We start from the raw sequence: 13038 nt of genomic DNA on the forward strand, positions 1-13038 counted from the left end.
TATTACTAAACTTATTATTAGTACTAAAATTTGATTTTAAGCTATGAAACGGAGCTGTGAGTTATACAGAATAGATTTTGAGATAATTATACAGAGTATGTCTTAAAAATACTAATCTAATATGCTGTGGTCAAATCTACAAACACTGGAGGCTAATAAGATAGATGTTTTAAACTAAACAAATAGAATAAGGGTTGAATATCCTTTGTCTGAAGTGCTTAGGGCCCGAAGGGTTTTGAATTTCAAATTCAAATTTTTTTCGGTTTTGTAATGTTTGCATTACACTTACCGGTTGAACATCCCAAATCCAAATACCCCAAATCTGCAATGTTCCAGTCAACATTTCCTTTGAGCATCACGTTGACGCTCAAAAAGTTTCACATTTTGGAGCATTTCAGATTTGGGATTTTCATAGGATATTCAACCTTTTGTGTTTCTTTATCTCTGAAACAGGGTAACAATAGCAATTAATTTTGTTGCTTTAAAACTTATATATGGAAGAACGTTGCTGTTACAATAAGACTGTTATGAGTTGAATTGTGTCCTCACAAAATTCATATGATGAAATTCTACCACCAGTATCCCAGAGATTGACCTTATTGCTCTTTACTGAGTTGAAAAAGTAAAAAATTAGGTCACTAGGGTGGGCTCTATTCCAATATGACTGCTGTCCTTATAAAAAAAAGGGGAAATTTGGACATAGCCTTTCAGGCGGGAAGAACATCATATGAATGTGAAGGCAGTGATGGGTGAGACTTCTATAAACCACTGGATGTCAAAAATTACCAGCAGCCAACCAGGAGGTAGGGGAGAAACATGGAACCGGGTGTTCTTTACAGCCCTCAGGAAAAAAAAAATTCTACCCTGGTGACACTTTGGTCTCAAACTTCTAGCTTCCTGAACTGTGAGACAATGAATTTCTGTTGTTTAAGCCATCCACTTTATAGTACTTTGTTGTGGTGACCCTAGCAAACTAGTAAACACACTTCCAAAAGTTATTACTGTTTTAACTCTTAGAGCAGGTAGATTTGTGGAAAATACATTTATTGAAAATTCCACAGAGTTTAGTACATTTGAGAAATCTATTACTTTGAAAGTGTTGCATTTAAAAATCTAAATGTCAGAAGAAGTATAGATAAATTCTGAGATCCATAATGATGTCACAGTAGCAATCGGAAATTTGTAGAAATAAGAAAATTGGGGATGGGTGCAAAAAATATCTCAAGATTTGCAAATGTGACACACTGAAGGTCTGCTAATTTGCAGTGGAATAAATATGTTTTGGCTTCAACTTTAATAAGAAAATATGGTTAAAGAAAATAAATACTTCTTAAACTTAATAAGGTCATGTTTAATGTAGTCAACAACATGTATTTGACTGTACTCAATTTGGTGCCATTTAATATTTAAGGTAAATAAATTTTGTTACTTAAAATACTTTAATAACTTTTTGTGTAATGTTTTAATAAAGTCGTTAATAATGATTTTCACCCCCAAAATTTAATATTGTGGTTTTACGTGCCTCAAATTCTGGATTTTGAATGATAGATAGCATTAAAATGTTGTAATGAACTTGAGTTGGCCCTGATACTGCATGAGAGGAAATACAGAATGTAGATCAAGTTATGCTTTCAAAGGCACTCATTAACTAAAGGGAATATTGATTATCACTCTCCATTCAGTGATACGATCCTGCTTCAGTTATTATTATTATTATTTTTTGAGACGAAGTCTTGCCCTGTCACCCAGGCTGGAGTGCAATGGTGCAGTCTGGGCTCACTGCAACCTCTACCTCCTGGGTTCAAGCGATTCTCCTGCCTCAGCCTCCCAAGTAGCTGGGATTACAGGCGTCTGCCACCATGCCCGGCTAATTTTTGTATTTTTAGTAGAGACGGGGTTTCACTATGTTGACCAGGCTGGTTTACGAACTCCTGACCTCGTGATCCTCCCGCCTCGGCCTCCCAAAGTGCTGGGATTACAGGCGTGAGCCACTGCGCCCGGCCTGCTGCTTCAAAATTAATTGCATTTGTGCTGATGTAATTTCAGTTAGTCATCATTTACTCTTTATGCAGCAGAGAGAAACAGGGATAGAATAACAAGTTTCTGTTAGTATTAACTAAGGAAGATTTTTATATACTTGTTGCAAAAAAAAAAAAAAAAAAAATTCCACCCTTTAGTATTATTCAGTATTACAAGTAGAGCTGCACTGATATAATACCTTCAAAAGCACAGACTCATTCACAGCTACAGAACACAGGCAAAACAGGTTAACAGGTTCACTTTGAACATAATAAGGTAGACCGTAGACCGTAAGATACAATCTGCCTACAAATGAAAAAAAAAAAAAAAAAAAAAAAAAAAAAAAAAAAAAAAAAAAAAAAAAAAAAGCAGCATCAGTACAGTGGAAATAAGTAGCAGGAGAGGGTGGACGATAAATCTTTCTTTTCCCCTCAATTTCATGGAGCTACAAGTCCTGCGTGATATGCAAGCTGAGGTGGGGGTGTGGAAGAATGGTTGGCAGAGGGGAAGGGAGGCAGGGTTCTGCAGTGCTGGCTGCAGCCGCCACTGTTTACTTCCCATTCATGGAGCTAGCCCCCTTCGTGAAGGCAGTGTTGGGACAGCCAGGGTATGGCTCAGAGCCTCACCCGCTGCTCTGCTGTCTCTGCAGAACGCAGGAGAATGAAGCTCCTACTCCTGTCTCTGCTCTGCTCATTCCGGGGTGGCAGGGAGGTGTTACAGGAGTGGGTGGGGCATCTTGCTGGGCTGACACCCTGCTGCATTGCCTCTGGAGGAGCCCACGCAGCTGCTGCCACCCTTCTGGTCTGTTGGGTGGGACTGGTGACACAATTGTTATCATTATAGAAAAAAAAAAAAAGAAAGAAAAGAAAACGTGGCTCATGTTTTGCTTCGAAAATTCCTATTTGAAATACCTTTAAGATGCTTGAATGGCAGGCAGATAACCAAGTGCATCTCTCTATATATATAGATATGCAATTCTTCTTTGACTGCTTTTTCTTTTTATTATGAAGTTATTTTCAAATTCTGAATGAAATGACACAATTGACTGCACTCTTTCTGGCAGAAGGTTATTACCTTATGGTAAAGACATGCTTTCAGACCCCCTTATCTCTTATTTTTTTCGCTAGGGTTTTAGATCACAGACTCGTTGAGCTGGAATAAGCTTTAGAAATGATCCTCATTTTATAAATGAAGAAATTGTGATCCATAAAAGGTAAGTAACTTGCCAAGGCACACCAGTGGCATTACAATGTTACTGTTCCAATTGTAATAAAAAGCCAATTACTATATAACTCAATTCACTATACTCTATTGGCAGAAAGGAAATGAATCTTAAAATTGGAAGTTGCCTTTTTACTAGAGAAATTGCTTCGGCATCACTGAAAATTGGACCATGAATTATTCATATTTTATTTTTTCATCAATCCAATATCTCTGTAACTAAGTTTCTCTGGATCTATAATTTGATATTACTGATTTAAATAATTTCAATAATAAGGCACAGTTTAAAGCCCCTTAGTCACATTACTGGGATTCCAGTTTTACTCTTATTCATATATTTTACCTCTTCAGGTTTTACAATAAGTTTTGTCCCGAACTAAAAATAGGTGATTCTTACAAGAAATAATTCCAGAGAACACTACAAATACCCACAACTCAGGCAAACTATCTTATCAGATTATTGTTGCTGTTGACACCGAGAAGCATAATGAAATGTGTTAGAAACAGGTTAAAATAAAAAAGATTTGCTGGTAAACAGGTGTTTTTGAACATTTCTGTGAGATTGAAGTAATTTACATCAGTCCTCATTAGAGACAGCTTACTTAACATGAATTACATGCTATAATTAGACACATGTTGTTACATAACATTAGAAAAAAGGAAAATATGTCTGTCAAGAACGGAAGCTTCAACATTTCATTCTAGAAAAATTATTCTGTATAAAAGTGCAAAAGTACTTTCAACCTTATTATTTTTCATTTTCACCACTCTTATGCATTAATAGATAGATATGCATTGTCTGTATTATGAAACTCTAGAGTAAGACTGTAAGTTTGATTTGCCATTAAATATTATAAAAATTAAAATTTAAGGCTGAAATTAATAGAATTCTTAAGTTAATAGAAAACAGAAATCACATGATATAGCTGTCCTCAAATTTACAGTAAAATACAGAGACATATGTTTTAACAGGAGACAGGCACATGTATTGCTTATAAATTGGAGATGAATTTCTCTGTGATTCTCATGAGAACCACAAAGCCCTTTGGAAAAAAAAATCGTACATCAATCAACAGTGTTGCTACCTCTAGAAACAAAACTAGTTGTGCTACACAGAATCTGAGGATTTGAAACTGAATTTTCACAAGGAATAATCTTAATTTCAAAAATAATGTTATCAAGATTTAAGATAGCATCACAGAAGGAAATGTTACTGTGTTAAAAAAATAATTCTTGGGAGACGAATGCAAACACCTGTGTGCTATTGAAGTAAATCCACATTAAATACTGAATGTAGAGAACTAACATACCCAAGCGCTCACACATCTGCCACAAGTGGTGATTTTGAAATCCCCATAGAGATCTTTGATGGCCCCAGTTGTGAAGAAACCTTCCACCATCAGCAAAATGCCATACACAAAGAACGCAGCTGCGATGCCGTAGATCACATACTTAAAGATGTCAATCCTGAGAGAAAAGATAAAGCGATTTATTTCAATAACTTTTCATTGCCGCTGTGCAGAAATTGACTCTCACATGCTCATGATTCTTTTGGAATGAAAGTTACAGAATATTTATATTCATAATGAAGGTTGGATTTAAGAACATGTTTGCTTCATATATCTAATGTTTATATATAAATTTTGTGCTGCCACTTCCAGTATTTGTTGACAAGAGATTTAGGGTTTTCATGTTTGTCAGTTTCTTCTTTTCTAGCCTCTCCTCTTACCTGGTTCACACCAAAGTAAGCTGGAATAAGCAATAAATTATACTTCTAAAGGAATTTGCTCCTTATTTTTATTTATTTATTTATTTATTTATTTATTTTTGGAGACAGAGCCTGCTCTGCTGCCCAGTCTGGAGTACAGTGGTGCGATCTCGGCTCACTGCAACCTCTGCCTCCCGGGTTCAAGTGATTCTCCTGCCTCAGCCTCCCGAGTAGCTGGGATTACAGGCATGTGCCACTATGCCCAGATAATTTTGTCTTTTTAGAAGAGACAGGGTTTCACCAAGTTGGCCAGGCTGGTTCAAACTCCTGAGCTCAGGCAATCTACCACCTTGGCTTCCCAAAGTGCTAGGATTTCAGGCTGAGCCACTGCTCCTGGCCTATTCATTTGTTAAGTAGGGTAATCATCATACGATTTCTCTAATTAGGACAAAATACCAAATGTAAAGATTTGTGTATGTAACACTGGTTTTTAAAACTTACATTAAAAGGGAAGGAAGCTTTATACTTAATGATGCAGTAGTTTTACATAAAATGATACAAATTCCATATTTTTGCATTACAGATAGTCAATTATAGTTGTATTCTATTTTGTACTCATCATAAACATCATGTGTATTTGTTAATGATAATGCGAGTAATGAAAAGATATGGTTTTACAGATGAATGTTGACAATGAAGCCTTTTAGGTATAATCACTAATGAATATTCTGCAGAATTGGATCTGAGCCAAGATATGGCATACTTTTATAGTGGCATGGGAAGGTCCTTTGCATTTTCTCACAATTGATTACCCAGTTTTTTTTCGTTTTTTTTTTTTTTTAAAAAAAACCACCATGTGGCTAAAATAAAACATTTATCTAGAAAATGTAAAAATGTGCACAGCCAGAACTGATACATAATAACAGATGGATATATGGATAGATAGATTTAATTTTTTCCCCTAGCTCTGTAACTAGGAAATGATATTCAATAACATTAAGAAGAATAATTAGTTCATTTATAAATTAGATCATTTGCATTTCCATGTTTTGAAAACATTCATTCCATACATGTGCTCCAAATAATATCTTTTAAATCTGTAGGAATATTCATAGTCCCAGGTGTAGCTAGAGTTAAATACTCCATTAGGATTTATTTATTTTATATATATATATATATCTGCATGATCAGTGAGCATTTTATATTCAACGTAGTAACAGTTGTAGAAACAGCCAGTTAAATGCAGATGTGGCAATAACACCAACTGAATGCTATACAATAGTTACTTAACCTAAGAAATAGGTTATATTTAACACTGGGAATGTATTCACTATATACATTTCTTTGGATAGAGACAATGACTGTCTAATTAAAAGTTAATACAGCACCAATATATAAGCACTTGTCGATGCTAAATATTTCCTTGAGACTGCTGGGTGAATTCAGTGAGTATGAAATAAATTTACACTTTCAATAAACCCACTAATCTTCCTTTGAACTTCTAATTTCCTTCATAATTAAGATTTTTAATGATTCTTCTTAGTATGATTTCCATTTATTTATTTATTTATTTTTTTCAAGACATGGTCTCCCTCTGTCACCCTGACTGGAGTGCAGTGACACGAGCATGGCTCACTGCAGCCTCAACCTCCTGAACTCAAGTGATCCTCTCGCATCAGCCTCCCAAGTAGTGGAGACTAGAGGTGTGCACCACCATGCCCCGCAAATGTCTTCGTTTTTTTTGTAGAAATGGGGTTTTGCCATGCTGCCCAGACTGGTCTGAAGGGATCTGAACTCCTGGGCTCAAAGGGATCTGATATGGTTTGGCTGTGTCCCCACCCAAATCTCATCTTGAATTGTAGTTCCCATAATCCCCATGTGTCATGGGAGAGACCCAGTGGGAGGTAGGTGAATCATGGGGATGGTTATCTCCATGTTGTTCTTGTGGTAGTGAGTGAGTTCTCATGAGCTCTGATGGTTTTCTAAGATGCTTTCCTGCTGCTTCTCCTGCACTTCTCTCTCCTGCCGCTATGTGAAAAACGTGTTTGCTTCCCCTTCCACCATGGTTGTAAGTTTCCTGAGGCCTCTCCAGTTGGCTGAACTGTGAGTCAATTAAACCTCTTTCTTTTATAAATTACCCAGTCTCAGGTGTGTCTTTCACAGCAGCCTGAGAACGGACTAATACAGGATCTGCCAGCCTTGGCCTCCCAAAGTGCTAGGATTACAGGTGTGAGCCACTACACCCAGCCTCCCTTTAATTTTTGACATCTCTACTAGAATATAAGTTTCATAAAGACAGAAGTTTTGATCATTTATATCAACTACTGTACCTTCCACTAGAATGATATCTGACAATGCTGGATAAAAAACTGAATTGGGTGGGGGCAGTGGCTCAGGCCTGTACTCCCACCACTTCGAGAGGCTGAGGTGAGAGGATCACTTGAATCATGGTTTGAAACCAGCCTGGTCAACAAAACGAGACCCCATCTCTACAAAAATTTAAAAACTAGACAGTCTTGCTGGCAGAAGGCTGTAGTCCCAGCTACGTGGGAGGCTAAAGCTGGAGTATTGTCTGTGTTTAAGAGGTCAATGCTGCAATGGGCTACTATCACACCACTGCACTCCAGCCTGAGAAACAAAGTGAGAACCTATCTAAATGTAAAAAAATGTGAGAGGAAAAAAAAGGAGTAATTATTAAATTCATATATGTTTAATGAGTAATCACAAAAGAGCCAATGAACGAGAGAAGTGTCTATCAAAAGTTTCTTAATTCTTACCTATAATTTTCTTAGAAAATAAATTTGATTTGAATCCTCCAGATCTATTTAAGTATCTATCCCATGACTTTTTTCCCAATTAGAACTGGTCACATATATATCCTTTGTGGTTCAAACTTAACTTGTCAAATTATTTAAGTAAATTTCAGTATACCAGTACCCTATTTATTTTCAACAGTAACTTTTTAGATCAACTTCAAGATTCATCAATGTAATTTTAATCGTTTCTAATTTGCTTAAATTCCATAGCTCAAAAAACTGCATTTGTTGTTGTTTTTAATAACATAGGAATATGTTATTAAATATGTACATAAGGAATGAATATTCTATAATGTGTGAAGACTGAATACATTTTTGCTATGATAAGGAATACATTTTCATTGTGTAACTAATGTTTAAGCTACAAATTTGGCCTGAAATGTTATGTTTTGGTACCATTTTGGGGAAGTGAGGGGTTTAACATCTTCCTCCCTCTTGGCAAATAGGTTTTCTCTACTTTTTTATGTGCTAACACATAAACAAAAAAGGCTAAGAGAATTTGTTGGCATAAGACAAAAACCTCTAAAGTAGGGAATGATTTTCTTGTAGAGGATTTGTTTGATAGACAAAAGTACAAATGAGTGGGGGGGAAGAAAAAAAGAGAAATTTAAGGCATAGAACTGAAAAAATTGCAAACATGCTAAATGGGAAGAATTTGGTCAAAAAAAGTGCTTTCAATAATTTTCCTAGTTTTGATATGAAATGAATTATTGAGGGAAATCCATTTTAATCTCTAAAAACTAATTATTGCTCAGAAAATCTTTTTCCGATCATTCTGGTTCTAAAAATTTTCTGATGTAATTAAACAAAAGCATTACACCCTCAAAGAACTAGATAATATCTGCTGAATAAATTTTTTAGAAAAGAACTTATAAATAAAAAGCAAGAGCCTATATTAAAGAAATCCTGATATAAGCATATCACCATATCTTAATGTACCAGTCATGAAAAATGTGGTCACAGATTGCTAGTCCATTGAATAATTCTTTCAACACAGGAAATAATCGAGCAAAAAGTTTTCACCAAAGTCAGTCACATGATGGTTAGGATATAGCTATTTCTACTAAATTATTGGACCTCAACAATATTTCTTCCTTTAGCACATGTATTTTATATATATGGAAAAAACAGAGTATACATCTTGAGTTCATCATGTGGAAGCAGTCAATTAATATTTCCAATTCCCCACTCCAGGCCATACAGACACATGCAGAGACACACTCACACATATGACTTCACACTGATAAGGCAAAGAACATATGGAACATCTGGAGGAGAACTGTCAATGGCATTGGAGAAAAGAGAAAGAATCTTCTGGAAGTAGGAGTCTTATTGAAGTGAAGAAGGGGTCATGGTGTGTGGAAAAGTATATATATTAGCTAAGGGTCTATTTCTGCAGCCTTGATACTGTTTTATTAACAAATTGTTGTTTATTTCACATTCTCAAGCCTGAATTTATTTTCTTAAATTAATTAGAGTATGACTAGAATGGATAGGGTGTCATTAAGTGATGGAGACATCCTGTGATTTTTCCTATACAAGAGCAAAATGAGGGGATAAAAAGCTTGATCGTGCTGATAGAAATCTAGAGATGCTGTGACAATATTTTTGAAAGAATGCATGAAATAGGATTTGTTGCGTATAAGATGAGAGAGAGAAGAGCTTGGTAATGGCAATGTCCCAGAGCAATTGTTTAGTGGCTGACTTTCACTGCCTGAAAGTCTAAGTATTGCACAAATCTATTTGTCAAAGGCAATGAGGCAGATGACGTGAACTGTGTAAACCTGTCATGCATTTGAAAGAATCTGAGGATATCAACTTACAGATCATCAACAACACTTTAAAGAGTGTTTCATGGGCTATTCTATACAATTTTTTGGTGAAAATGGCATGTTTTCTAAACATATTTTAATTTTTTATTTGGAAATAATTTCAAATTTACAGAAAAATGTTGAATAAAACAAGTAGCATGTGGAGCAACTTTACACCCTTTCTCTATAACATTTTATCTCATTTACTTGATTGTTCTCTCTGGATGATATATCTGAACATAGAGAATATCTTCACAGTTCAGAGTTATCGACCCCAGGAAATATATCATTGACATAATACTTATGTCAAATCTTTATTTGTATTTCAGTTTCATCAACCAACTCAATGATGAACTTTGTGGGACTTCTTTCTTGCCTGATACCGGATCCAATCTAGGGGCTACTATTATACCTATTTGCTGTGTCTCTGGTCTTCTTTAATCTGGAACACTTCCGCTGTCTTTCTGTGTTTTAATGACATTTATGTTGTTGAAGAATATAACCCTATTCTGCCCTTTTTGAACGGAATGTTCCTTTTGAGTTTGTCTGATGTTTCCTCATGATTAGATACGGGTTACTCATTCTTGGCTAGAATACTATACAGTGATACTGTGCTCCTGTCAGGGTATCTCCCGCCTCACTCACACAAAGTCCTTTTGCCTTTCAGTACTAATTTTAATTTTCATCATGTAGTTAAGATAAAGTCTGATTTCTGTACTGTGTACTACTTCTCTTCTAACTTACAAGAAATCTGTGAGGAGATACTTTAAGACCAAGAAAACATCTTGCTCCCAGTCAAAACTTCTCCCCAGTGTTAGCACCCCATCCAATGACGAGTATTGCCAGACCCAATCTTCTTATCATGTTTGCCAAATGATGATTTCCTAACTCCATTACCAGCTCCACAATAGCTGGTTGCAAATAGCACTAGGGATTCTGATGCAAGAAGAGCCCACCCTTTTCCCCCATTTATTGATTTGTCTATTTATTAGTGACACGGACTAATGGTATCTGATATTTTTCTCAAGGTTTAAATGCCATTACAACAGCTCATTATTTTGATGCTCAAGTTTTTCTAGACTTGAGCGATAGGAATCCCTTCAAGCTGGTTCTTGTATCTTCGTGACATGTGCCTAGCAATTTTTAAGAATACTCCTTGCTTTCTCACATAGCAAGATGTTCCAGGCTCACCTCGCACATACCTCTTTCAACCTCAGAAACAGGCATCTCTTTGAGAAACTCTTGTCCTATTAAAGAGCAATGGTATTCGGGACCAAGATGTGGTGCTAGATGTGCTCACTGCTAATGTTGTGTCTTTACCTTTAGGTCTTTTTATTGTATCAAGGTACGAAATACATGTATGTATACACACATATATCAATATATGCAACTATATAAACATATCTATATATGTGTACATGTATGTGTGTTCATATATACATATATATACATGTGCACATGTAACTGCATAACAAATATACACATATTTTAGAAATATTGAGTACACAGTGATACCTCCAAATCCAGTCTATCACTACAGGGATTTTTATTGCTTTCCTCCTTTGATATTTGTATGTCTTTCTTCCATAATGAGAATACTGACTCCCAAGAATATTAACACATTTATTCTTTTGTTTAATTCCATAATAAATCTAAAATTATTTCAGAATTACTTACTCACCTCATTACAAAAATCATATCTATTTAGAAAGAGTTCTTGTGGTTTGCAATCCTACCCCCACACCTTGCCCAAGACTGAGACTATATAGTCAATATACTGCGTTTCTAACCTACATGGATTAGTGTATTTTTTCTTCCATTCATTGTGGCCATGTTAATGCAACTGGGTCTGTTTGTTTCAGTTTCACGTTCTCCATCTCATCCATATTGACTTAGTTTCATTTTTGGATATACAGGACATTAACATGCTTCTAAAAGTCAAATCTATACAAAAGATATATCCAGAAAAGTGGCAAGACCTTTTCTATCCTGTCCATCCTGTTCCTTGTAGGTAACATATTTCATTGGATCCTTGATTATCTTTACTGTGTTTTTATGTAAAGGCAAGTGTGTGTGTATGTGTATATGCCTATTTTCCCTTCTTTTTAAAGGAAATGTGCATACTCCATATATTCTTCATATATACTCCATATATTCATACATTGGTACTTTGATCAATGAACAATAGTCTCTGAAAATTTCTCTATACAAATTCATAGAGATTGTTCTCATTCTTTTTAACCGTTGCGTACTACTCCATGTGTATTTACACACTATCAATTATTCACAAAATCTCCAATGCTTACTTATATTGTTATCAATATCTTACAGTTAGAACACTGTAGCAATGAATAACTTTGTTCATACGTATTTTCAAATAATTGAAGACGTATCTTTAGAATTAGGATGGGAGGATTGTTGAGTTGGAAATTAAAGATATATGTAGTTTTGTTACATATTGCCAATTCCTCTCTATAGGTCTTGTACCATTTTGTATTCCAACCAGCAGTATATTAGAATGTCTGTTTCTCCCCATCCTCTACAGAAGAAAGCATTGTTAAGCTTTTAAATTGTTGCTAATCTGATGGGTGATGAGTGGTATCCTGGTATTGCTTTATTTATCTTAGGTATTCATGAAATTCAACATCTTTTAATATGATTATGGGCACTATATATCTTTTTGTGAATTGTCTATTCATGTGTTTGCCATTTTGCCATAAGATTTGTGGTCCTCTCTGAACTCCATAATTTTTAAAAGATCTCTATAAATAAGGGATATTATACTTTTGTCTGTTGATAGTTTAGATATTTGTCCTTGCCTAAACTTCATGTTGATTGTAATCCCCAATGCTGGAGGTGGGGCCCAGTGGAAGGTGTTTGGGTCATGAGAACAGATCCCTCCCGGCTTGGTGCTGACTTAACACCTCTCCTCCAACACTCTCTTTCTCCCACTCTGGCCATGTGATGTGCTTGCTCCCCCTTCACCTTCTGTTATGATTGCAAGATTCCTGAGGCCTCCTTAGAAACCAAGCAGATATCAGCACCATGCTTCCTGTAAAGCCTGCAGAACTATGAGCCAATGAAATCTCTTTACTAATTACCCAGTTTCAGGTATTTCTTTATAGTAATGCAAGAATGGTCTAACAGAGAAAATTGGTACTGAAGAGTGGGACATTGCTATAAAGATACATGAAAATGTGAAAGCAGGTTTGGATTGGGTAACAGGCAAAGATTGAGAGAGTTTGGAGCACTCATAAGAAAACAAGAATATGAGGGAAACTTTAGAACTTCCAAGAGACTGATTAAATGATTGTGACCAAAATGCTGATAGTGACATCAACAGTGAAGTCAAAGCTGACAAGGTCTCAGATGAAAATGAGAAACTCACAGGGCACCGGAGCTAAGGTCATACATGTTATGTTTTATTAAAGAACTTGGCTGCATTTTGTCCATGCCCTAGGCC

The 13038-nt window shown here is 35.7% G+C and overlaps 1 protein-coding gene across 2 annotated transcripts in view; it reads right to left on the reverse strand.

Annotated features, from left to right (window-relative positions):
- GPM6A (glycoprotein M6A) overlaps positions 1-13038 on the reverse strand; it is a 383459-nt gene that overhangs the window by 43132 nt on the left and 327289 nt on the right. For both annotated transcript variants that reach the window (XM_055276464.2, XM_055276463.2), the window contains exon 3: positions 4551-4707. In XM_055276464.2, coding sequence (XP_055132439.1) covers positions 4551-4707 — 157 coding nt within the window. The remainder of the gene's footprint in view (positions 1-4550; positions 4708-13038) is intronic.

Source organism: Symphalangus syndactylus, chromosome 4, assembly GCF_028878055.3.
Source record: "Symphalangus syndactylus isolate Jambi chromosome 4, NHGRI_mSymSyn1-v2.1_pri, whole genome shotgun sequence".
NCBI classification, from domain to species: Eukaryota; Metazoa; Chordata; class Mammalia; order Primates; family Hylobatidae; genus Symphalangus; species Symphalangus syndactylus.